The sequence below is a fragment of the Caloenas nicobarica genome, chromosome 15 (genome assembly GCF_036013445.1).
Source record: "Caloenas nicobarica isolate bCalNic1 chromosome 15, bCalNic1.hap1, whole genome shotgun sequence".
Taxonomy (NCBI): Eukaryota; Metazoa; Chordata; class Aves; order Columbiformes; family Columbidae; genus Caloenas; species Caloenas nicobarica.
In genome coordinates this window covers 17,590,327-17,618,140 of record NC_088259.1, presented here as the reverse complement: position 1 = coordinate 17,618,140, position 27,814 = coordinate 17,590,327, and the positions used below count along the sequence as shown (strand labels likewise).

At 45.3% G+C, this 27,814-nt stretch overlaps 1 protein-coding gene across 1 annotated transcript; it reads right to left on the bottom strand.

The window, feature by feature from the left end:
• Positions 1 to 250: 250 nt before the first annotated feature.
• Positions 251 to 27,003, bottom strand: SLC13A3 (solute carrier family 13 member 3). Its single transcript, XM_065645624.1, has 13 exons — positions 26,893 to 27,003; positions 17,478 to 17,743; positions 16,944 to 17,107; positions 10,779 to 10,845; positions 9,870 to 10,055; positions 8,842 to 8,967; positions 6,403 to 6,498; positions 4,493 to 4,597; positions 3,413 to 3,510; positions 2,042 to 2,154; positions 1,521 to 1,682; positions 1,032 to 1,169; positions 251 to 436 (listed from the first exon to the last, which is right to left on the bottom strand). The coding sequence occupies exons 1-13, from the start codon at positions 27,001 to 27,003 to the stop codon at positions 251 to 253; spliced, it is 1,818 nt and encodes a 605-aa protein (XP_065501696.1).
• Positions 27,004 to 27,814: the final 811 nt, after the last annotated feature.

The window sequence follows — 27,814 nt, the reverse complement described above, 5'->3', positions numbered from 1 at the left end:
GTCCAGTTAACAACCACCTACGGCAGATTGACTCTGGGAGAGCCTGATTGGTACCTGTGGAAGGTGGAGAAAGATCTTCAGAGAAAATAGCAAATGGATGTCGTAACGCTGACCAGTATTTCTAAAAATTAAATTTAACCAGGAGTCCCATACGGTGTGAGCAGCCACATGGCTTTCCTCCTGTGCATACTCTGGAGATTCCAGTGCCTAAGTCCTAAGTGAGTGAGTCCTTCCCCAGGGTTGGCTTTGTTCATATTTTATTTAGTGCACTTAAAGTGACATTTTCTACAGCTGTCAAGAGTGAGGTGTCATTTTCTGCATGGATATTGGCCCATGCAGGGAAGGTCCCCAGCTGGAAGATGCTCTTGGCCCATGTGTTCATAGCCAAGCTAAGAAGCAGAACTCCCATAAGATTCATGAGCAACCCAGTTCTTGCCTACAAAAGAAACACAAAGACAACTGTTGAGTTTAGACTGGACATCTACAGCCTGTGAAGCATGAAGCTATCTGAATATAAACATTTTAAAAATTGAAGGCTTAATTGTGGCTAATTTTAGCAACATCTTAAGTGGGCTTTCTTAAGCCAAAGGCCATTCTGCAGATGCTTACCAAGCTTTGATCCATCAAAAACATTAACATCTGTTTAGCCTCAGGAATGTGAGCAGGAACTGGGACTGAGCCTAATTTTACTCATAAGATTTCTCTGTGCTGGGGAACTTTTCCTGCATCTAGAAACCCATGAAAGTTGAGCTGCTGACACTAGCAGGAACAGGAGCAGGGTTTGGGAGATGCTGAGCACATTCAAGACGAGCTTTGTCACCATTTGGAGCCACAGTGACTCCAAATTTCACAGAGCCAGACTTTATACAGGCTCTTTCTGCATACCTGTGCCTTCAAATATTGCCGAGAACAGTATTAGACTTCAGCCTTTTCACTTTAGCACAAGTTGAACTGGTAACGCTCCTGAAAATGACTATTTTAAACACTCAGACTGATTGTTTTCAGCATTTTCTATATCTAAAAGAACTTACCATATCCTTGACCATCAAGTGTCCAGAAGAAAACGCAATTGAGTTAGGAGGTGTTGAGACTGGCAGCATGAACGCGTAGGAGCATCCTATAGTTCCTGGTATCATTAAATAGAGAGGATTTACTTTCAGACGAATGGCCTTGAAAAACAGAAAGGAACAGAAAATGTACCTTGAGGATTTGGAGCCATAGGCAGATACATAAAGGAATGCAAACTGCTCATGCACTATGCAATGCCCTATCCCACACTCTGCGATAAATAATCACATATCTCTCCAACAACATCTGAAGGATTATTATCCTTCTGTGTTCACATTATGCTACAGGTACTTGCTTTGTTGCTCTCGAGGATTTCAAAATGCCTGAAGCCCAGGAACAGGAGAACCATATGGCACTTGTCCCAGCACAGACACAACACAAACTTGCCCATCCAAGGAGCAGGGCGAGGAGAGAGCAGAGGAACAGCTGGTCTTTCCAGGGGACTACCTTACCAGCTCTGCCAAGACAGGCAGAAAGATGATAATAGTGGCTGTGTTGCTGGCAAACTCCGTGAACAAGGCGATGATGATCGTGACGAGGATGACAGCCACGGGCGGTGGTACACCCTCCAAGGGATGCAAACGGCCTCCTATCCAGACAGACAAACCGGATTCCTGCAGAAAGGGAAAACAAACAAGCTGGAGAGCAAAGCTCCCACGTCTCTGAACATAAACGGATCCTCTCCTAGAACTGCAAATTACACACGACCTTCACTGACCCACACAAGCACCTGTGGGCAGTGTCCTCAGGGTGCATAGCAACAAGCAGTTTGAAAGGAGCTGCAAGATGTCTTAGCCTCCTTAGTTAGCTGCTCCACATCGTCATCACTTGGAGTTGCAAAATACATCCTTCAAGAGTTGTGACCCTGTAGATCCAAATCTCCCAGAGCAAACAAGAACCCAAGTGACACCCTGATAAGATCCAACTCCATCAGACAGGATGACTGCAATGTGGCATCTGCAGCAGGTCTCACCTCACAGCCCTTGGCCATGGCAAAGCCTCCTCCAAGCAGCAAGATGATGTTCCAGGGCACCGTCTCTTGGGCCTTCCTCCAAGTCAGCAAAGGCTGCATCTCAGTGTTTGGTGCTAAATGAAGAAAAACACCCTCATGTCAAACACCCATCCAAAGAGGACCACATCAGTCATCATCTGATACAATGAGCTCATGGGCCTGACATCAGTGCTGAAGCTCACTAAACATGAGTTGCTGATAAAATATACATATGGAGGCTCTTAAGGTAGACAATCAAGAGACCATTTAACTTAATATCAAATCTTAAAAAAAAAAAAAAAAGAAAATAAATTCTAGAACTTAAAGATTTCTTTGAGGCTTTCTTGAGGGAACATTTAATATCAGGTTAATTTTTTCTCTGTAACAGACATAAACATTATCTTCAACAGATGGTAGTCTGTGGAAGAAGGAAATTTTCTAACATTTGAATTATGAAGATATTATTAATTCTCCACTTGCTCTTCAATAGCCAGCGAGTTTTATAGCAAAGAGCTCATCTTCCCTAAAGGCCATCTCTTGATACATGATGAAGTGAGCCCTGTCATATGGAAGGATGCACTAATGGGACTACAATTTTCTGTTGAACAAGGGCACACATATTTTATCCAGAGGAGCCCTGATTAAACATCTGCCTTCGTATGAACAACACAACAAATGTGCCTGAATCAGAGCAACAGCAGTAACTGGTATTTTGTTCCCACAGCCCCCAGGCAGTGCTGCACCATCCATGAAGGGCCTTCATCAGCTCCATCTCCACATTAACACCAAGTGGCTTATGAATTACAATTTGTATCTCATTGCTACTCAAAAAGAGAGACTCAAGACCACAAAAGAAGACTCCTGGTACCAAAACCTGCTGCTGAGTTTGGGCTTTAGGAGTTCAAATTCTAAATCATTCTAGGGACTGAGGAAGGGCCCTTATTTCTGAATATGGACAACTCGCCCAGCTCTGCCCTCTGGGAGGTTCATACTCGCCCCCGAGGGACAGGAGCTGTTTGGGAGTCAGTAACCAAACCTCTGCTTCACAATCAGTAAATCAACACCAATTTCAGTTTTCTTCAACCCATCACAGCATTATCTCTGACAGCTACATGAGCATCTGAGTCATTCCTGCAATCAGCAGCAGGGCAGTGACTACTGAATATCTTCTGGCTTTTCAGAAAAAACCCTCTGTGCAACTGCACCTTCAAACCACGCTGCTCCAGCCGGCCAGTGCAGCTGCTGCGGGCTGGTGCAGGTCCAAAGTGGGACAGTCTTGGCTCTTGCTTCATGCCTGCCCTGCCAGAGCACAGGTGAGGGCAGAGTCCCTGCCCGGAGGGGTCCCCTACTCACCTTTCGAGTCAAACCACCACCTGAAGGAAGGTTTTTGCGAAGGGAAGAAGAACAGAATAATCACAATGGTGATTCCCGTAACCGCATCTGAGATAAACCTGTCCAAAAACAGCAGAAACACTGGTAAGAAAAAGCCTGTAAAACAACAAAGTTTATGAGAACAGGGATTTACAAAAGAAGATTACAAGTTTCCATCAGGTTTGAACAAGGTTCATTGTTCACAGTTCTTTTCTTTTTAATTCCCTGTTGAGCTACATTTCTAAGATGGGCTTTGAAACCCCTAGAAAACTGCCCTGCAAATGTAAAAACCAAGATCTAATCCCCACCACACTGATGTTCTGGCTGTTTTGCTTGTGGAGTTGTGGTCAGTCCATGACGGGTTGCGAGGACAAATATCCCCAGCTCATTGCAAGGAAGAAGAGATGCAGAGCCCAGACCTCTTTGCAAAATGCTCAGACTGTAAGGTGAAAGGCAAGCTCCATACAGTAAAGAGCTTAAGCATGTTTTTGATTGTAAGGAGCTGTTAACTGATGAGGAAAAAGCCTATAATTACTTTGTTATATTAAGGAACCATTTATTAAGCTAGGGTTTTATTGAAAAAAAAAAAAAATTAAGGTCTCTTCTGTTAAGAAATAACACCACCCTCTCTCACACCAACTGCTATATCCATTCGTCCTCCCAAGGTATGGATGCCACGAGGGAGACAAACTCATCAAACAGACAGGATAGAACAAGGGATAAGCTCTTGCCATCCATCTTCAGCCTCCAGACCTTCAGTGAAATGAGTGGATTGCATAAAGAATTCAGTATTTCACTGCAAATGTACCTATAAACAGCATTCTCAACACTAAAACCCTAGGGATGGCCTCAGATACACGTGTGACAACTTCCCACTGGGTTTCTTGTACCTCCTCCAAGAGACAGAAACAATAAAGCTGGCTCTGCTTCTCAAAGCTCAGTTTAATTTATTCTAGCAAACCTGAGCAATAGTGTTAAGTGATACAACGAGAAACTCCGGAATCTCAATGACTTGGAAATGCTATTGAAAAATATGACAGTGCAATGAAAATAAAATCTTACCCTGGTGCAAACAAGCTTGCCCAACCTGGAATGAATTTGGGATCTCTGGAGAACAGCATGAATGCAAAGATGCAGAAAAAGAAGAAAATTGCCTGTTCTGCAAATCTAAAGTGGAAAGAAATGCAGTTAAAATGCTGCTGTGCTAAAGGGATCAATCAAACCTAGGACAAGTATTGAGCTGAGGCTGCAGCAGATTGGGTGAGAAGTTAGGCTGGTTTTCTTAAAATAACTACAGCGAAATATTGGAATAGCTTGTAAATCTCTTTGCAAATATTGATACTAGCCAGCAATTATCTCTTATTGGAAGGCATTAAGGAGAGGCAAGACAGGCATCAGGAATGTCCAGACCAGATGTCACAACACGCGTACGCAAGGCTGACCCGCTGGGTATGGCAGACGAAGGGCCAAGCAGCTTCTCATGGTCATTCCTCTTACCACTGCCCTCTGGGATGTCCCCAGGGCACGGTCAGCCAGAGATGGTTTCACTCCAGTTCAAGCAATGTAAAACGATGGCTGAGATTCAATTCATATGAGACAGCAGGAGCAAACTTCAAGGTCAAAACCTAAACAGTATCTCTTAGATACATGACAAACAGCAGGGGAAATGGCAATGTCATTCACTAAGTATCAGGCTTGTCTCCAGTCAGTCAAGATTTAACCAAAGCAACACCTCAAAACACTGTTTAAAATCTCTCTGGGCACAAGGAAGGGCATTTAAGCTATTGGGAAGAGGCCACTCACCTTGATTTTAAGTTATGGGTTTGCTAATCAAATTGGTAGAGCACAGCTTAATGGACTTTCTCACTCCTAGACCTCAAAGTGGGACTTTGATTCTTTCGGAGACATTTTGCAGGCTGCTTGATAATGTACTGAATGGAACAAGTAAACCAATTTCTTTCATTTACAGCACAGGCACAGACAATTGTCTTTGAAGAGCCACTCCATTTTCCACGCAACAGCAATAATTACAATGTCGATAGCATGACACAAACATCACTGAATCTTCACAGCATTGCTGTGAATATGAAAATATTATTTTACAGATGGAGACACACAGACCGTTTAAGGTTAAGACTTAGAGTTTAAAAATCCTTCACTAGCCCTGATTGCCCAGAATATCAGTGGCCGGACACACCTAGGGTTTGATTCTTGGAGACACTCAGCTTTTCCTGCTTCCCCCTTTTTTTGTCATTTCTCATAAGTCTAAAACTCATGTTTCTTTCTGCTGGTTCCTACCCCAAAATGTGATCCCCATTATTGCAATTTGCACCAAGCTGTTTCCAGAAGACAAGACCTTTGAGAAACTACAATAAGAAGCTACAAGTGTCTTGTTCTTTCTTCACCTAATACAGTTGAAGAAGTTATTCAGAAAAAATAATGTACTCCATGACATGGATCTGGCTTCTTTCCATATACTTTCTTTGAGCAGCTAATTAGCTTTCTTAAAGCATATTCACAATCCGAATGATTCATATCTGTCAAATGATTCATCAGCCTTCTTAACAAATACTTCCAGCTTTGCACAACACATATGCACAAACCTTCAAAATTCAGCCTGTGTTGGTTAGTACATAGCACAATAACACACGCAAGATTGGTTTTGTCCCTGGAGTAAAAAAATTCCGAACAGTAATTAAACAACCCAGCATGAATTCGGTCTATAATATGAACTTCGTTCTTGAGAAGATTGAAGTACAAGCTTCTACTTGCAATTATTCCTGTTAGTGAAGGCGGAGAGGCTGGAGCATGCAAAAAGCAAACTTCAGCAGGTTATGAACACTCTGAGTGGCAACATCTATTTCACTTTCTTCTAAAAAAACCTCAGTTTCCCCTAGGTCTCCACTCTTAAGACAGGACATTTCCAACCCACTTGATTTCTTTTTCATTTCAGTTCCATCTTTATCACTCACTTTGTTGGACCCAGTTTCTGATAGTCCTCCTGTATCACTTCTCTGGCTCGGGCTTCCGCATCCACTCTTACATTGGACTTTTTTGTTCTCCAGCCCCTGACAAGAAGCACAATGATATATTTACATATACATATACATAACTGACGCAACAGTAAATGCTGCATTTTCTAATGCAGCATATGCACGACTTTGTATATTTCTCCAGTGTCTGCTCTGCAAGGTTCAAAGAGCTGCACACCTCTAGTGGCTCAGTTTGCACTACTTTCAAATCATGAACACTGATGTTGGTGTCTGCTGTATATACAGGCAACAAGGCCCTATTTTTTATATTCTTTCTCATTACATTCATACAAAGGAGACCTGCAGAGGTTAGGAAGTTTCCTCTCATTTATATTCTAAACCAGTTCCTCCAGCATGGGCTGTGATTGGCAAAAGAAAGTCCCAGCATTGAAGGATTTCCTCATCTCTAGGAGATGCTGACTTGGGCAGAAGAACTAGGAAGAAGGGGACACGGAATATTCATGTCTCTTCACTTCTCAAGTTACTTGCAATTTCCTGAATGATCCCAGGATGCTGCTGAAGATCAACAAAAATATGAGGGATTTTTAACTGGCTGGGAATGTTAATGTGCTATTGGCTAAGCCTCTTAGCTGTAAGCTGACGGCACACACTGTTTGTAGTATGTGCATACAAATGATACATTCATATCTCTCACTCCATCTCCCATCACATCCCATGCCACTGAACCTTGTTTCTAACCCTGACTGTGACCTTGATTAAATGTGCAAACCCCAGCTTTCTGTATCAGGCGCATCCATGCGGCCCCAGGGTGCCTGCACTTCCTTAACTCGGTCACTTTTTCAAAGGGATATCATGACTGAATCTTCTACATGGATGAATGGTTGACCATTCCGAAGTTCCTGAATCTCAAATATATATGCCTAGCCCTTCGATTTCTGATTTTTTGCAGGGTGTTATTAACGGCAGCTTCACCTCAGCTCAGCCAGCCTGTACCTAAGCCTTTTACTTTCTTTTGGATTCAAAGACGACCTGCTATTGCAGCCACATCCATCTGCCTGGACTGTGCTGCAAACACCAAGGACTTGTCCACACAGAAAGTCCAGCCACTATCCCCGAGTCGTTGCAGCTAAAACAGCCCAACAAACTCCTGCAGACACTCAGCTGCACTTGTCCAGCTTTGCAATGTCTCTTCCGAGGCACTTGGCCACTGGGGGATACTGGTATCTGCGCTGGCCCAGCTATCCCAATAAATCTGGGCTTTGTGCTGACAGAGGTGAGCCAAACAAAACAAGAAGCGTCACGTTCTCTGAGCACGAAACCAATTTTGCATTTCACCAGGGGCTTTGGCCAGCACAGCCAGGGCTTCATGGGCCGGACATCAGGGTCGTGCCCCAACCCTCACCGTAGGACACAGGAATTAAGTCAGGCTCCACATTACCCAAGCCCTGGGCAAGCAATGCAAAGCAACACAGGTCTAAGTGGCTGCGACCCAGCAGAGCATCCCACAACAGCACACAGATTCTCCCGCAAACCCCCACGAGGAATTTAAGGATCGGCATTTGGCATTTTCTGGATTTAAACTTTCCCATTGATTTTTTTCCTCTCTCTGAGACAATGTAAATATTTGGACACCTGTTCTCTTCTCCAACACTCTACCCCCTCTACTTGTATTTTTAACTCAAAATAACAAAGACTTTTGTAAAGACTAGAAATTCTGTATGGTCCCTGGAGGATGCAGGACTGTGAGTTTGTTACTATGACTTGTGAGAGCATGCAGAAGGAAAAAGGGCTCTAAATGAACAAGAATGGCAAAGTCGCAAGTGTTTAAATAGCATACACTAAGGGCTGCACGTATCCAGCAAAGATTTACCAGAAAAATATGTTACTCTCAGTTACAGATTAACATGTCGTTGTAAAATTAAGCCCTGTTATGAAGCAAGCTGTTCCAAAAGCAAGTTTCTGCCCCAGGAACAAATCCTAGCTCTTTTCTGTTCTAGGAGATTTTTACTAATTCCAGGGGAACCAAGATTTCAAACCAGTCTTCAAAGTTTGATCCTGCTTTCTATTCTGTCAATGAAATTTGCTACAGGCTCGGGTCAGGCAGTAAAACAACCTTAAAAAAATGTATGTTTAACTGAAGGAATATCTAATACATATTCTGTACGCAAACATATATCAGTTAGATAAAGTATATGCCGCTATGAGAGATCTTTAAGAAGCTGATAGGCAACAGGAATGTTTTAAAGAAAGATGACTTGCTATAGCATGAGCATCCTGACGTTAGTGATGAAACCCCCCACCATCCATTAGATTATCTTGGGCGGAATCATTAGATTTCATATGAGAACTGTGATGAACATGTATTTTATAATGCTGGCATAACCAGATGATGTATACATACAGAGAATATAAACATACCTTAGGTTAATTCCTCCATACAGAATGGAGATCCATAGCCATCCCAGGAGAAGAAAAATCAGCATTAAAGGAAATGCAAACATAAACCAAGAACCAAAGTTCACCACATCACATTCTGGAAAATAACTAAGCAAACGGGAAAAATCAAGTTAATGCAAGAAGGGAAAACCACCCTTCAATTTAAGCGCAAACAAACATCTGAAATCAGCAGCAAAATATCCCACAAACTTGCCACTGTGCACTTACAAACTGTTCCTCTCTGTGCATTAGCTGTTACCCAGGTACCAGGAGATGTGGGGAGTGTTGTGTTGGGACAACCCCTCCCAGGCCACCCTGCCACTCCCTCTCACCAAGCCCCGCTATGCAAGCCCACCAGAGAAGGTCTGAAAACCTCTCTCCAGGTGGGCTGGTATTTTCATACGATGATAATCCTGAACACCCAGGATCAAACCCTGCTACAATAACTGCTGGAGAGCCTGAACATGATGCTCCTAGGGATGCTGCACATGCCTAGGAGAGACTGAACATTCTACATGTAGAGGCCAACAAAGTTAAGGAATACCCACAGGCACTTAGGATGGCACAAATCTCTATTCCTATGCACACAGGAGGCATCTTTTCCGACTATGAAAACAGGCCAGAAGCAGCAAGTTCCTTATTTTTCTTTCTACCGTACAGTGGTAGATGTAATTGCTCACAAAACACTACACGGCCTGCTTCACCAAAACAGTTACCAGATTAATTGTGTGTAGTCAAGTTCCATTAAATTCGATGGGATTAAGAGCATCAGGAAGGTGAGGCACATATGCACTGGCTTGGCTGACAGCCTAGCTGGGTGCACTGGAAACCTGCTTATTACAGCTGAGGCTGTCTCTGCTTTCATCTGCTCACAAAGTTTCACAAAATGCTCTAGAAAAGTATAAATTTTACAAACTAGCTCTAAGCACAGAAGGGAATTTCCTACAAGGATGGAGAACACGTCTCTCTTTTCCAGGATTTACAGGGCTCTCCAGGACGGCCTCTCATACCTCTTCAGCTGCCCCAGGAGGATGAGGTTTGGTGCAGTTCCAGTCAGCGTTGCTGTACCTCCGATGCTGGCTGCATATGGGATTGAGATGAGGAAACCTTTCCATATATTTGTTTTGTATTCCTCCTCTTTCTTTAAATCTGAGAGAGCATCACTGGTAACCTCCTTCTCCTCTGTCAGATCTTTGCTTTAAAATAGTCCAAAAGAGAATCCGGTGAAAGCCCTGGTTTAAATACAGTGCAACCACTTCAGAGCCTTGACAGAAGGAAATATCCCAGTTTTTAGAAATCCAAGCTAACGCTGTCCTCAAGGACACCTTAGCAGCTCAGTGCAGCTGAGGGGTCTGCTCGGTGAACTGCCACATGGGACCGGCAGCCTTGCATAGGGCAGAGCACCGTCAGCACCCGTCCGTAGGAGCTGAGGGTACATGTGCCTTGCCCAGCCCCTCAGCAACTTGTAACACTTAGCATAAGGTCCACAGGACCGCTAAAAGGAAAAAAAAAAAAAAATTATAGCACCGAGAGGAAAGAAACATCTGTTCCTGCAAAGATGCTTCCTTCCCATCATTGTTATCAAAGCAGGACCATCACCAGTGTGTAAGTCCTGGTGGGTTTTACATCACCAGCTTCACACACTTGATGTTCCTGAGAAAAATCAAGGCACAATTCCACAGCAGGAGGCACCTCTGGCTACCATTTCAGAGTGGCTGGAAAATCTCTGCAATAGTTTGGACATGCAGAGGGATGCTGGACACACAGGGGAGAGTTTCTATCATCAGGCCGCTTAGTGATTGGAACGTTTGGTATAATCAAAACACTTCAATTATTGAATTTCAAATTCCTAAAACTTGGTCTAGGTCAGGGGATAATTCTCTCTCAACTCTCTAATACAAACTTTATAGTTAACTTACTCCTCAGTACTTGCCAGAAACTGCATCTCAGTTGGTACAGTGTAAAGTTTATTCTGCTGTAAAGATGCTGAAAAAGAAAGATGAGGACTTTAAAACAGTTCAAAGCATCTAGAAAATTCTCCGTGAACCAAACAGAGGAATGGAGGAAACTGCCATTTACAGACGAGGGGCCGCGCAAAGAAAGTGTGGGCTCAGGCCATGGGGACAGGAGCACCTGGCAGGGATGAACAAGCCCGTCTCTTCCTGCCACCACTCCGGTCCCACTGCAGCACCCGGCTTCTCCTCCAACACCCAGAGGCACTCGGTCCTTTCACTACTGCCACCGGTTGGACTCTGGGATCTTCTAATGTGACCAGGAGTTCCCAGGTGTCCCTTATCAAGTCACGGGTTTGGGGTGGGCTTTTTAAGGGAGGGTTAGCCTAAGCTTATTCTTGGGAAGCAAAATTGTTTGGTCTGATTTATCTGTGAGGCAAGTTCCCCAAGGTACAGCAGGAGCACTCCCTGCTACCGAGCTCCGTTCCCAGGGGATGAGAATTTTACTCCTTGCAGACACCTAGTGCAAAGTCACCATAAAACTGTAATTGACTCTTTAAAGACAAGATTGGGACACATTTGGGGAACAGGCTTCATACCAGGTCCTCTGAAACTCACCCCAACAGCATGGGCTATTCCCAAGCCCATCGTCCCCTCTGTAAATGACAGACCCTGCAGGCTGTGCAACCAGTTCCCAACACAAGTTTAGGACCACCCCAGGGATTCTGTTTCACACCCTGTTCCCAGGGACACTCCTGCATATCTCACATGGGCTCTGCCTCACTGTCCTTATCACCAACCACAGGGAATACAGGCAGGACTCAGGAGCACTTGGGGAAAGGGCTCATTTTGACCAGAACAACCAATGTTATCTTTGGCAGTAAACTGGGAGGTGCACACCACTCTACCACACACGCACATAGGAGAAATCCAAAAATCAAAAGACAGAAATGCAATACAATTGCTATTTTTTTTTTACAAAATCTCACACTAAGGCTTGTGACATTTGCAGTCTGGCTCATGGTTTGACCTCCTGAGGTTGGGGGTAGAGGTGTGGCAATAAACCCAGCTCTCCATGTTCCTCCTCAGAACTGGAGTAGCTTGTGAGCCTTATCCACCTTCAGTCCAGGTGGCCCTTCCCCATCACCACTGGCTGTGCTGCCTTTCCTAGGGCTCTTTGCCTGGTTTTGGGTCCTTGCACCTTCCCAAGTTTCGCATTGCCATTCCACCCCAGCATTCCCTGAGTTTTTCTTGTACCCCTCCTCAGGCTGAAACACCATCTTCTTCTACCCATATATGCACTGGAGACCAAAAGCAGTGCATGAGGAAGGGCCAGCGGTCAAAGTCTCTGATGTGCTCACATGTGCACCAGAGACACCAAGCTCATTCCAGCTCAGTGAACCAAGGAATTTTGCAAAGTCATGTTTTACACATTGCTAATTTACCAAATTGGAGTTAATTGGCTTGGATGCACACACGCTGAGGTTTCATCCCCACAATGCCACGGTTGAGGGATGTGATTAGAAGGACAGACATTAATCCATGGCTGACTGTTGATCCCCCAAAGCATTTAGCCCGAGGCCTCTTACCACTGATGTCCCATTCAACCTTAGTGCTGGCTCTGCAAAGAGACGTATTTCATTCCACCTCTTAACATATTTCATTTTTTTATCCCTGCTTAGCCCAAACTCCCATCCCATCTTGCCAGGACCATCTGTGAGTTACCTAAAGCAAGCTCTGCAAAGGGCAACTGTGCAAAGGAAAGCCAGAGTTTCTGCAGAGTAAACTTTTCCTATGAAACTTGTAAAAAGGATTTGAAAATTCTTACAGGTCCATAAGTCAGAACAAGCCACAGACCACTGAGGTAGGACCTGGCTGTACACACCTCCCACAGAGCCATATAAGAAGTATTCAGTGGCCATTTCACAGAAATAACTCGTATACCTTAGAAGTAGAAAGGCTTGTCCTAGAAAAGTTTGGCTTTAATCACCTTTTAATTGTTTCTAAAAAATTGAAGAGGCCTACGAAGGACTATGCTCACCCACCGAGGTGCAGGCAGCAGTGCTGGGGCCATGTTGTGCCAGCACAGGCCACTGGCAGTCAAACCTGGCAGCAATGTCCAAAAATGCATATTTCCCACCTGCCCATTTGGAGACATCATTTCCAGGCCCATGACCCAACAAGATAACTCAAGCACTGACTGCAGTTTATCATTAATTTGCAGAAGATACTGGAAAAAAAGTTGGAAATATTTTCTTGTAATTTTTACCTGTAGATATTTAAGCTGCTCAGAGAAATGAAATATTGCTAACGATGGGTTAGTGGGCAGAGAACAGGAGAGATGGTCAGGCTCACTAGCACAGCAGTTTCCCCTTTGCCACACACCTGTTACACTGTTTGGGTTTAGGGCTGGAGATGTCAGACAGAGTTATAGGGAATCTGTAACCCAGCTCCAAAAGGAAAATTCTGGAAGTTGAAAAAAACCTGTTGGTGTTTAGTTTATAACCCTGCTTCGGTCAACTAGAACCAGCTGGGACTGCAGCTCCCAACACTCAGTGACTGCATTCTTGCATCAGTAGCCAATAGTGTCAAAATGAACAAAACACTACACCAGATTTTAGCTATCAACAACACGGGCATGCAAATATTTACTGACCTATAACATGCTGTCCACATGGTTGAGCATGGACACAAGTGATTGCAACCTTAGGGTTCTCCCATCAGCAAAAAAGTGTGACCAACTGATCAGACACTTCACTTCAGTCCTGACATGTGTGTGTAAGCAAAGCCCTTCACAGAGCTGATTTCATACGCTTGTTGAGAGTTCTTCAGAAGATCAAATGTCTTTACATGTTATTCTTTAATATATTTTTAAATAAATTGTATTTTAGACAGTTAAGTATTTTTTAGCCTGCTGGGCCCTATTACAGTGTCATTAAAGCATATCCAAGCAGATTTGCAAACTGACCTTACCATATGCCATTGTAAAAGTTTGCTTCCACATACGGTCCACAAATAAATCTGCCTGTCTTTTTTGGCACGCAGATTACAATTCAGATTATAAAATGAACTGGACTACGAAACGAGTATACCTTTTTCTCAAACGTGTTCCTTACATTCAGTCAGGTTTCATCAGGTCTGTGAAAAAACTAACAGAAATAACCCCATCGGAGATGTGCAACCAGCCCTGGTGGCAGATGATACCTGACAGCCAGGGACCCCCTGCAGAAAGCTCACTTTCACATCTCCGCTCCAGGGTGTAACGTTGGATTCATCACTTTTGACTGACTTCAGCTTCAGGGCTTCTTTTGAGGAACTCAACTTTTCCTCATTCATTCAGGAAGATTACAGAAAAGGATGAGTCTACTTTGGGAGACTCAAGTTCAAATTAAAAGTCTACAAGAAAACCTGCATTTTGGTGTTGTACATTTTACAGATGAGGACTCCTTCACTTGTATTTCTTACTTTCATAAGTCTCTACCTCAAAAGAAACACGTATCATCACGTCATCACATGATATTTGCAAAGCATCACTTTATTCATTCTTCTATTTGCATGCCTCTCCCTTTGTATTTTCTGGTTTCTCTCACCACTATAAGCATTGTGAGCCAAGGACATTAATCACAGAATCACAGAATGTTAGGGATTAGAAGGGACCTCAAAAGATCATCTAGTCCAGTCCCCCTGCCAGGGCAGGAACACCTAGGTGAGGTTACACAGGAAGGCGTCCAGGCGAGTTTGAATGTCTCCAGAGAAGGAGACTCCACAACCTCCCTGGGCAGCCTGTTCCAGTGCTCTGGCACCCTCACCATGAAGAAGTTTCTTCTCAAATTTAAACAGAACCTCCTATGTTCCAGTTTATAACCATTGTCCCTTGTCTTATCATTGCTTGTCACCGAGAAGAGCCTGGCTCCATCCTCATCACATTCACCCTTTATATATTTATAAACATTACTGAGGTCGCCCAGCTCCTTCAGCCTTTCTTCATAAGGGAGATGCTCCACTCCCTTAATCATGTTCGTTGCCCTGCGCTGGACTCTCTGCAGGGCAGAGCAGAGCAGAGGGGCAGGAGAACCTCTCTGACCTACTGACCACCCCCTTCTAATACACCCCAGGATGCCATTGGCCTTCCTGGCCACAAGGGCCCAGTGCTGGCTCATGGTCATCCTGCTGTCCACCAGGACCCCCAGGTCCCTTTCCCCTACACTGCTCTCTAACAGGTCATTCCCCAACCTATACTGGAACCTGGGGTTGTTCCTGCCCAGATGTAAGACTCTACACTTGCCCTTGTTCTATTTCATTACGTTTCTCCCCGCCCAACTCTCCAGCCTGTCCAGGTCTCGCTGGATGGCAGCACAGCCTCCCAGTGTCAGCCACTCCTCCCAGCTTGGTGTCATCAGCAAACTTGCTGACAGTGCACTCTAGTCCCTCATCCAAGTCGTTGATGACTATATTGAATAGTACTGGTCCCAGTACTGACCGTTGAGGCACTCCACTGGATACAGGCCTCCAACTGGACTCTGCCCCATTGACCACAACTATCTGGCTTCTCTCCTTCAGCCAGTTCACAGTCCACCTCACCACCCGATCGTCCAGTCCACACTTCCTCAATTTAGCAGCGAGGGTGCTGTGGGAGACTGTGTCGAATGCCTCACTGAAGTCAAGATAGACCACAGCCACCGCTTTGCCATCATCTAGCCAGCTGGTTATGCCCTCATAAAAGGCTGTGAGGTTGGTCAAGCACGACCTCCCCTTGGTGAAGCCATGCTGACTGCCCCTAGTGACTCTCTTATCCTTGATATGCTTTGAGATGGCATCAAGGATAAGTAATTAATTTTGTGCTTGCCAATGTTTAGGACAACAGGGGTCTTGATTTTATGTATTCCCAAACTCTACTATATTCAGTCACAACTACACAGGCAAATAATTTCAGAAGACAGGGTCAAGAAGGTTAAAAGCAGACTGACAAAACACAATGCTTCTACAGACACAAAATTATAGCAAGAAGGTCAGTGGAATTGATTTTAATAGATGTGACTGGTCAAAAATTCATAAAGAATAGGAGATAAAACAAACTGGAGTGCAAATATCTCATGATTGCTAGACATTAGTGATGAATGCTTAAGTATATCTTTATTAGAGTATGCGCATGTTTGAGTCATCTTATGGGGACTCATTTTTTTTCTGCCTTAGGACTCAGTGGGAACCAAAAAGCCATTGCTTTTAAATCGCAAAAGCAGAAGAATTACTAATTAATACAAGAAAGAGAAGCTGTGACTACTGGTCCAGCTATCAGTAATAACTGCAAAGGGGACTTCATGACTTCATTTCTGTTTTGCTGTTTCTCATCACTGTCTGCCAGAAGCCCAAACTCCTGGTAAATGACTTGTGAAGAGAGGGCTGGAGGAAGAGCTTATCTGACTGCACACCCCTGGTCCAGTCTGTCCACAACCTGCTTGGGAACAACACCAAGAAGTAGCATCAAGCTGGGAAATCACAAAGCACTTTATAAACAGGTATTTAACCTGTCAGCCTTCCCTTCTGTCCTCCCTTTCTATTCCAGCTCAGGCTCCAGTTTCATGGGGGAACAGAGAGGAAAATGAGAGGAGAACCCAGCTGTCCACGAACACACAGCAGCCCTGTGTGCTGCCATGGAGGGGCCATTGTCCTCACCTGTGTCCTGCTCTCACTGCCTGGGTGTCCCTTGCCTGTCCCTGCAGCAACACACCATTACGTAGTGACACCTGGGCAGCTAAGTGCTATCTACAGCCCTGGCTCTGGCTGTCCCCGCAGTGAGGCATCTGTACGAACCACACCACCACGGTGCCCACAGAGCTGGACTTTAACTGGTGCCAGCAACAGGTTTCTGGAGCAGGTTGGCTGAGCATCACCACTTCTTGTTTTTTCCAGACAACTCAAAAGCGTTGCCTCTTGCATGACATGAGGAAGGGGCAGGATAAAAGGGAGCTTTAAGCCAATACTCTTCCACCATGGTAATCACGTGTATATTAAAAAAGGACTAGCACTAAGATCAAGTTGGTACTTGTGCCAGTGAAGTCAATAAAATGGGACACATTTGACAGCAGCAGGGCAGACCTCAGCTGGCTTGTACTACTGCCCTGTCTCAATTACCTTGGTTTTCTTCATTTTCCCTGTTCATATCCTTAGATGTGTCTTTCTCCCCAAAGAGGCTTTTTAAAATTGCATTTGCAATTGGAAGCATCATAGCAGTGGAGGCAGTATTACTTAACCACATGGACAGGAAAGACGTTGTCAACATCATCCCTAAAATTAGTCTGGAAGAGAGAGAAAAAAAGGAAAAGCTGAATTGCTTCAGTTTGTCAAGTTCTCTGATATATTGTAGCTATAGGAAGACAAGCTCATGTGGAGGGAATAACAAAACTAATAGGAAAAAGGACTTCTGTGACTATCCTGTAACTGGATGGAGGAGCACAACTATGAGGTTGAACCAAATGATTCTCCCTGTGCTCCACTGGCCTCTGAGCAAAGGCAAACAGCTGAATAAACCCAACAAGCTGGAAAAAGGTGGTGTGGACAGCCCCCTGGTATGGGAGACAGTGGCATCACAGCCCACCACAGCAGAGCTGCTTCGCAAGCGCCTGCAGCTCACATCCCCCACGGAGATTCCCCTGCCACCGCAGTCACCTGGCTGGCTGGACTCCCACCAACATGAGGACCCGGAGCGCAATCCTGCGGTGTAAATTCCACTCCTCAATGGCCGAGGCCATGATTAAACCACTGAGGAAGAGAAAATTGGTGTCTAAAAAATATTGGGGGCAAACTTTGTTAGATGGGAGAATCCCCAGGAAGGGAAAGAGGACAATGGGCAGCAGAGCCGTCACGGCCAAGGGCAGCGCCTCCGTGCACCAATACAGGGCCATCAGCAGGATCACATAGAGACATCTTCCTTCCTGCAAAAGGAAGAGAGAGGAAAAGTAAGACATGTGGCATTACAGAGATGTCTTTTCACTTGGAGACACTTGAACAAGCTAAATACATCTATTACTCCTTCAAGGATACAGTATTTCTCCTGAATAATTTCCATCAAGTGCAACATCTTCCCCCTTACATTGTGTAGGGGTTCAGGACTTAAACTGATCCTCTGAGACCACAGCAAAACCCAAATCCTCCTCAACTGCCTGAGCTTCCCGTGTGCTGCAGGGTGGCAGTGCAGTGAGGCATCAACCAAGGAAGATCTGGAGACTAGGAACTGTCCCAACATGTTGAACTAGGGTGCTAATCCTCAGCAGGCACTGCTGCTGACACCCTTGGGTGTCCCAGTATCTGACCCTGCTACACTTAAAGTTTGTACTTGCTCTACAACTTCCACAGACTGTGCTTTGCATGGCTATGGAAAAAACAGCTTTAAAAGATGGATGTATTGAGTCCTCACATTTGCAATAGGAGGCACAGAGAAAGGTTGCTTTTCTTGGATCAGAGTCTCCCAAGAGATCTGTGAAAAACCACTCCACGGCAACCCACTCCAGTCCCTATGGACATCAGTAAGTCAAGCACCCTGGTGTCACGCCGCTTCCTGAGGGCATGGAGCTCGTCCATGCCCAGCATCACCCCAGTCAAGGCTGGCGGGAACCCAGTGCCACTACACCACAGCGTGAATTCATTCATCTGCCCAGGAGGCACAAACTAGATCAAAAACTAGATCATTTGTCATGACAGCCACAGCCGAAATAACCAGCGATGGAAAGAAGTCAGGAGAGCAGCTCCAAACCAGGACAGGAGAGCCCCAGGGGACAAGGGGAGCCCAGTGCTGAGCTGGGCTCATCGCAGCAGGGCTGAATGGGGATATTGCCAGCGAACATGGGGCAGAGTGCCTGCAATGCTATGAATAACAGCTGGGAGTCATTTGGAAGCCACAGAGCTATTTATTTGACCACTCTCTTCCAGTTTATTGAACAGGTTGAGTTGTTACTCAAAGGCACCTTTGTCCCTTTGCTTGGACTCTCCTCCCCTGCACCCAGGGCTGGGCTTGCTGGAGCTTTTGCTCAGCAACATACCCACAAAGTGGATAAAAAACAACCGTGGTCATTGGGAAAGCCAAAGAGTAGAATCTACCAATACCCTTCTGGGTGCATAAAGCCAAGCGAATTGAAACCAATACAGATTTATCATTCAATACATCTGTAGTGAGGGCCTGAAAATTAGTAAAAATGACAGAATTTCTGATTTGCTTCTAGCATTCAAGCTTTACATTTCACAAGCAATTCCAGTAAAGCTCCAGTGCTTCAGTGCACATGGAAATGTGAATATCACAGAACTGAGAGTAATTTGCCCTGATTTTTTTTAATACATTCATTGCAGCAGAGCAAGTACTTCTTGTGAAGTTCCCAAGATCTGGATTTACAGACCATTTGCAGTCCTAATTTTAGATACCAGTGAAACGACACACAGACACTGTGAAGTGAAGCTTTTACGTTCTGATGCCAGCCTGGAACCTGGCAGTTCCCATGAATTCTCCACAGCTTCGCTTCCTCCAAACCAGCTGGACCAGAGCAACAAACCTGGCCATGCTAAATTTTGCAAACAAAGAATTATGTTTTAAAATGTTTGCACAATAGATTAGTGATTTCTTTTCCATGGCAACTGACAATTTCTCTTTACTCTGATGCATTTTATACACCAAAGAAATAGGTTTGCTCTCATTAAGCCCTGTTCTTTTTAATCGCTAAAGGCCATATAAATAATTTTTTTCTCTCACTGGCAAAATATTCTTTAGTTTTCTGAGGAAAGCTGCACCAAAGTAAACTTCAAAATAAACACACTTTGCCTCGTATAGGGGTCAAGCAACTCAAAATATTTAACAACACCTTGATATAAGAGTGTATCAGTGATGCCTTTAATTCACTTGATGAACTAGAAGTATGATTTTAAAAAGCTAATTATAAACCAAGGGAAATTTATTTTCTGGTGTATGGAAAGTGTTCTGGAAAGCATTGCGATGAAACACAGCATGTTTCTAATAACTACTCTTCAGTGCAAGATGAAAAGCCAAGGGGCAATATCGAAATAGGGCAAAAAACCCCTACTCTGTGGAATGTTTTCCAAAAATTTTGAAACCTATATGGATCAACAGCAAATCACTTCAAAAAGAAAAGTGTGGTATTGTTTATCAAACTTATTCTACCCCAAGAGAGGACAAATTCCACCTATATAAACAAGTTTTTCAGTTAAGATAGAAAAAATGTTGAACAAAAAAGCCAAACAAGATCATGTCAGAATAACTTAGATTTGGAACAAGCACTCCACAGAATATTTAAAAAAAAAAATTGAAACCATTAATGAAATTGAACCAAACTCTATATAAAATTGAAAGGTTTTTGGTTTCAAGACATCTTGCACATGTTAATTAATTAATGCTCCCAGTGCCCAGCAAGTTTGATTAGTATGCAAACAATAACTGTTAACAAATGTCAGAAGAATGGTCTTTTAAGGGGATGGTCACAACTGCCCACACCGTTGTGTGCAGCACCATCACCCCCACACAATCTTTATCCTTCGATCCCTCTGCTCTGTCACTGTCAGACTCCTTCTACTACTTTCACCTCCCTGCAGCTTTGTTTTTATTTTTTTCAAAATAAGTCTATCAAAGTTCATAGGGGGAAATGGTGGCACATACAAACTTCAAAATGGGTCTTGTGATTGGGTTAATTTTATAACCATTTAATGATTTCCAGGGAATCAGTGGCTCTGGACTGCAGCAGCTCTCCTGTCTGTTGCTCAAGAGCCTTGGGAACAACCTCTGCCCCTCCAGACACAGATCCTGTCTTTGCTGCACTGACAGCACCGGGAATTTTCCACACCAGGGAACCTGCTGAGCTACAGCAGAGGAAGCCAAGCCACAGGACAGTCTCCCACGGGCAGGGGAGCTGGAGGGAGCACGAGGTCTCCTGGAAGGGCAGATGACATGTCCCAGAGAAAGGAGGTGCTGGCAGGTGCTCGTCACCCCTCCGCAGGCTCCCCCATCACCTTTCCACCCTATGACTAAGCAAACAAGTGGCAGACAGCTGACAGGGCTCTTCCAGGACCTCAGTCCCAATACCAAGATATATTTTGGCTGGAACTGGAGCTTTCCAAGCCCTTTTATCACACTGTCAAAGTAACATCCTACCTGCGATACTCAGAACTACTCAGTACAAAAAGTACCCGTGGCTTTTAGCATCTTGCTCACAAACCATCCTCACATTGCAGCTGTCACTGTGCTACTGGCCATCTCACTCACACTGGAGTTATGTTAAAAAGACATAAAGCTTATTATACACTTTTATTGAAACTTCTTGAAATATTTAGTTGTTGGCAGAAAACCAGAATCATTTTCTCTATTTTACAAACAGGACAGCTGAAGCTCAGAGAATGTGAGCAAATCGACCCAAATCATGTAGGAAACTAATTACAAAAATGAAATGAGCATCTTAGAGAAAATCTTCCCCTGGGTCAGTGGCTTGAGGCTTGTGCCTTCTCTTGGAGGCAGCAATACCTCCTACAATTTCAAACATTCATGGACTACTAAACAAAAACGGCAGAGTGTGATGATGTGACACCCTGTGTCAGGTAATGGGGCTCCCCTTTTGATTCCACATTCCAGCATCAGAGTTTGGTTTTGTTTTTAAGACAGATCCAACACATTTGATTAGAAGAAACATCTTCTGTCATGGTGAAACCCCACAAGTTTAGTAAGCAGTTCCTATGATTAATTAATCTCACTGTTAAAATTATGTTGTGATATCTGAACCTGCCAGCTTCAATCCTCTGCGTCTTCCTATATGTCCCTCCTTTATGTCTTAGCCTGGGCCACCCTTATCCAAACTCTGCTCATGATGGATGTGCCTTCAAAGTAGCAACTGAGTTACTCCTTGCCTTTTTATTCTTTGAAAGAAATATTGAGTTCCCACAGCCTTTCCTCACATGGCCCGTTTTCCAGTCCTTCACTCATTCTGAGACATCTCCCTCAGCTTGGAAATGGCTTGGACAAATTGAAGCCAGACTGGAAGGGCAATTTGGTGAAAGCCACCACCTCAGCAAACAGCAGCCTGGTAGATCCTCACTGCTCTTGCTCAACCTTCACACATCCATACATGCAAATATCACATTAACCCTCTTGGCTATGGGGAGTCAGTCTGGTAGCCTTGTTCAACTAATTGCCATCTCAAATCCTTTTTTTTAGAATCTGCTTCCTAGGAGGGACTCCAGATCAGCCTGACTTTACACAATGAGCACTTGCCTGAGTACAGAACAAAAATGCTTCATTAAATATGGCTTTTTCTGCATTGTCCATCTGGAAACAGAATACCATGGGTCAGATTGCTTTTGTGCCACACACTTGAAACACCGCTCCTCGCTCTCGACACTCTGCCCAGGGATTTCTCCCTCAATTTTTTCACATCCCTTTTCATGTGTTCTGTGGTTCTTAGCTTCCAATTGACTCTTGTCAACTTCCCTTTTCCCCCAAGTATTGTTGCTTTAGCTTCTCCTCTGTGCCAGCCTTCTCTTTACCAGGCTTGCCCTTTCTCCAGACTGAACCTCACAGTGCATGTGATAAAATATGGTCACCCTGTTTCCAGTTATCATCCCTCTTTCCTCACTGAAGTTCTTTCATCTCTTTTAACTGACCATTGCTTCCAGCCTTGTGTAATTGGCCTTTCTAAATCATCAAGCATGCACATAGCAGAGATGGACTTCGTGCACAGAATATATCATCAGACTACAATCACTCATTTCACGTGCCAGGCTGCTCTCCTGACTGGTACCTCTTTGCTGTGCTCCCGTCAAGCTCCCAGCCCCGGATCCAGCTCCCGGCCCACCAACCCGCTCACCTACACTGGCATCACCCCTTTCCTCCACAACACCTTTGTTTGGAGACTGTTCTTATTCTTTGCTTTTAACTGTAAGCAATGTCATTTTTCTTCTGGAAGTTTTTAAAGTCTCCTTGTTCTAATCAGGAGGACTCATTACATCCAAGTTAATTTTAAATTGCTCTATGGCCACTGAGGAAGTCAAGTCTGTTTTCTGAAGGCACTGGGCCCTATTTGCCTGCTCAGAGCTCCTTTTAGCAGATTTGGCTGCCTCAGCTGTTACCAAGCCAAGAAGCTGTAGACATTGAGTTCATTAGCAGCTGTTGGAACAAGCTCTTTGCACAGCTCATTAAAAGTACCCCCCATGCCCCTTCTAGCAGAAGAGTTCCTCCAGCCCCTCCTGCCCTGTCTGAGCTCTTTGCAATCATTCACAGACCCCTGAGCAGGGGGTCACAGGCCCTTCCACTCATGGGACAAATATTCAGCCATTTCAGCAGCAGCCAGAGTGGGAGGTGACACAGAGACCCTTGTGCAGAGAACTGGTTCCTGGGAAGTGGTTCCACACTGAGCATCTCCTTCTGCTGTGTTATGTGACAGACACAAGTCACTGTTTCAGCTCCAGTTTGGGGACCACGCTCTGAGGTCTCAGCAAACCCACCCACAAAGTAGAAATTTCATTTCTCTATTTAAGAGAAAGGAGATTGCAGACAAACCCACTTATTCAAGTCTCCCTCTCCACGACTGCAACCTACAAAGGGCATCAAATAAAACCAAGGATTATCAGTGTAATGTCAGCACCAGTGCCAGCCCTGACATTGTCCCTCTATGATGGAACTTACGTAGAGATCTAGAAAACAACAACCACAGGGTGAGAGCTGACGAGAGCTTTAATAGCAGCTTGCACGGACAGATGCTGGAGTTGAGCGGCAAGCAGCAAGGCCAGACTTGATGGATGATTTTTCTCAAAGGATTTTGTCTCCAGAGAGATGTCACCAAGGTTCAGCTTTCATTGGAACACCCATTGCACCCAGACCACAGGGTGTCACTCAGAAATACACACTAATCCAAGAAGCCACATCTTATTTGTGGTTCTCTGTTATATCAACTGCAGGTCATTATTTCTTGGTCTCCAGATCCAAGTGAAATGCTTCCCTTGAAGCCAAAGCTCAGGTGACTTCTTACGGCTCCAGTCCCTTGGGAGATTAAAGTTGCTGAGCATCCCAGTGGAGTCAAAGTAAATGGTGACATAATGCACAGACAGACTTCAGCATCCCCAAGAGCAGGAAAGCACTGCAGAGGTGCTGTAAGACACCTTCTCACATGGGAAACCTCATCCTGAGACTAGCAAGGGTTGAGCCTCACTGCTGCTCATCTACCAGTTTTTATAATAGAATACCCTGTGAGGCAACACACCAACCATTCCAGCAGGAACACGGGGTTCTCCAGCCCATCTAACTCTCCCAGATGTACAAGTACTTGGTAGCATCAATGTTGCCACAATGACAGGGATACACCCAGTAGCTTCCCCTGCCCCAGCCCGCTTTCCATGGGTGCCCTGCCTGAGGCAGCCTCCCAGTAACTCTAGCAGCATCCCAATCAGCTGAATTCCTTCTGAGATGAAGCCTGCTGAACACTCGAGGCAGCTCTTGTGACCTGGTCACACAGGAGAGCGCAAGGCTGCACTTGAGTCCCATGTTAGGAGAAACCATCCAACCCGAGCGGTGCTGCTGAGGGCACACATTTTCCATCACACACCAGGATAACTTCCAAATTCCGCCGACACCAGATGTCTCACCTGCTGAGCCCTTGTCTGTTCCCCGCCTTGGTGTTTTTACACCATGGTTAAAATCGTAACCTTCTCCCTCCCTCTCCTACAGCCCCTGTGGCTTGGGCTGCGAGGGCAGTTCAAGCAAGCTCCAGACGTCAGAATTTAATCCCCTGTTGATGCAACAGCAAATTTCCTTTCTTGCTGAAGAAGTGAGACTCGGACAACTTTGTGTTGAAACAGTAGATAAATCACTGACCCCTGAACATGAATGGATACGATTTTCTATGGTAGCTCACAGTTTCAGGTGCACCCCATGCCAAACTGGGGAGAACTTCATGAAGCCGCAGCTAGGCTTGCTTGCAATGTTGCACTGGTTGACAGCACCACAAGCAGAGTTTTGACAGTGACCAGTGCAGGTACCAGCCAGTCTCCCTGCTACCAACTATAATGCATTTAGTGCCCATGGAAGATGAAGAACAAATCGCTAACGCGAGCAAGCCAGTCAGCGCTCCTGGGCTCTCTCCTCCCCCGCACCTTCACTCTCTTAGCTGCAAACACTTCCACTTCGCCATCACTAGTTTTTCATTAATAAAACAGCGTTGATCAGACTGGACCATGCATGAGGTGCTCTGCGGGCTGCACCCGGGAGCACACCACACCACAAGAATGGAGCGGTTGCGAACAGCACTGTTACACCGGCAGAGACTTTGTTTTATTCTGTACGTATGGAGAAACCCCTTTCCTGAATGCCCAAATCTTTACACAGCCTGTGTAACACTGCACACTTCTACCAGTACATAGAGCATCTGGAGTGAGGACCTTCCCGCAGCACAGCACCAGGTTCATCTGTGATTTATTCTCACGTTTAACCACTGTGCGGTTCAGGCACAAACTTGCGCTGAGCATACGGTACATCTCGCCCTCTAACCATACGAAGATTTTACAAGTGCCAAACAAGATACTGTTACATATAATTGAAGTCACTTGTTCAGCTACCATAAATGATGTACAGATATAATTATCTAATTAAGAATCTGCAAAGGAATTAAGTGACTGTTGTGCAATGTGCTTTCTGCTCTTTGAGGCAGACATTTAGTATATTCTTATTAAGAACCCGAGCAATAACACAAAACAGAGAAAAAAGATATTAAATCCAAACAATTTTAACATATTGTGCCATTAAATAAAGCAATTGTCATTCTATTTTATTATTATTATTTGGGAGATTTATTTGCTATCTTGAACATAAGGGTTTCATCTGAAAAGCACTATACAGGCAGAAGTAAATGGCACCTTCGTGTCCTTAGAGTATCTGAATCATTCTATAATCACCAAGTGTGAGCATCACTTATCTTCTGATGTAAACAAAGTCATTCTCAAATGGATCTGAGTCAGAATGTAAGAGTGAAATCCTGCCCATACTGAAGTCGATGGCACAAGGTTTCCCAGTGACTTCATTGACACATAGACTTCCACCCGAGGCTTGGACGTCCTGGTGCACAAAAGCTGCACACATGGGACAGCTGCAAAAATCCTCCAGTCTCCGAAATTTTGCCGCACATTGCTTAATGTACAGCCTACCACACGTGCTGAACCCAAACCTTACCAGGAGACTAGTTTTTCCACATCTACAGAACAACATAAGTATCTTGCTAACAAAGCCTTTTAAGACAAAGCACCCGCAGCAATGCAGATAGCACTCATGGCCACGGACCTGCTTTGCCTCAGTTTCTCTGGCTCTCCTTTGAGGGCTACTGATAAAAACTACAATAAGGTAACATTCAGCAAAAACTACAATATTGGCAAGAAGTACTAGTTAGTGCCACTTAGTTTGAGCTGATTTTGAACCATTCCTTATGCCTCCCAATGCCTGTACAAGCAACAGAAATATATTTCATGCTATCTGTCTCTTCTTCCTCCTAAAGATTTAAGATAACCCAGGATGCCCTCTCCATTTGCACTCTGAGGTGGCTGCAGAAAGGTGAGAAGCTGTGGCAAACTACAGGCTTTAGCGATCCCCTCCCTCCATGGGGAAACCCTGGCAGATAGCAGGGCAACCCTAATGAGGGCCAAATACTGCCAGGGTTGAGGCAAGAGATGAGGAGCAAAGTGGGACAGGGCACCGAGGCTCTGCCCCCAGTCCAGTCAGTCCCCAGACACTGATCCATACACTTGGTGCATGCCCTGAGTCAGTGTCCCCAGTTTGCGCTCATGGTCTGTGCCTCCTAGTCAACAGTCCCAGTTGGTGTCCCCCAGTTAGCGTGCCCTAGCTGGCGCACTCCAACCTGCATCCCTGGCTGCAGCCCCTCCATGTGTGTCCCTGCTCAGTGCCCCCCACTCACTGTCCCACACACAGGAGTCCCCAATCTGCAGCCCTGGGCAGCAGCCTCAGCTGCTGCACCTGCCCACACTCCACGGCCTCCGGGCTCCATTCACACCTCCGTTCCGTGCCCTCCACCAGTATCCCCCCACCAGGTGCGGGTACCTTGGGGGGCAGGCTGAGCAGCACAGGCACCAGCGCCAGTGGCGCGCCCAGCAGCACCACGAACCGCCGGACGCTCCACAGCTTCTTCACCAGCGCCCCCAGCGCCGCCATCCCGCGCCCGGCACCGCGGCGCCCGCCGCCGCGACCCCCTTTATGCCGCGGGAGCGGAGAGCAGCGCGGCCGCCCCGCCCGCGGGGAGGGGCCCGGCGGCACCGCCCCGCTATCCCGCCCCGATCCCTCTACCGGCCCCTTATACCGTGTCCGTCCGTCCCCATCTCACCGTCTTCCCGCAGGCTGCGCACCTGTCCCAGTCGGAGGGGTTCGTTTGGAAACTGGTTGAAAAAACTCTGGCAGCACTGGAGCTCGTTTGGTTTGATCATCTGCATAGCACAGGCCGTAAAATAGCGTCTGGTTGTGCTATTAACACTGGCTAAATATAAAGAAATAGTACAAGTAATTGCTAGGGAAAAAAACCCCACCCAAATGTAGCAGTTTAAATATCTGGTTTAGTTCTCCAACATTTCCCCTCCATGGACAAAAACAGTCCACAAATGCACATCACTAAAAACTCAAAAGCACGAGAAAAACAGGGAGCTGTGATTTCTTTTGACAATTCAATTTAGCCAGTGATTCAGAGGTTTGACAAGTTGCTTGCAATGCCATGTGAAACACTTCTTTGTTGTTGTTGTTGTTGTTAAAAACAAGTGAACACAACCAAACAAAAGGCCAGTGCTGCGGAGCGGGATGGAGCCATGGGAAATACCGGAGAAGCAGCAGGCAAAGTCTTGGCACACACAAGTGTGAGCCTCAGTGAGCGAGTAGCATATGACTGTGCCCTGGCTGCCCTTAACATCATCACGCCAGACCCGTACAGTTAAGGCTGCTCCAGTCATGAGGCAAAAAGAAAACAGAAAAGCAGTTC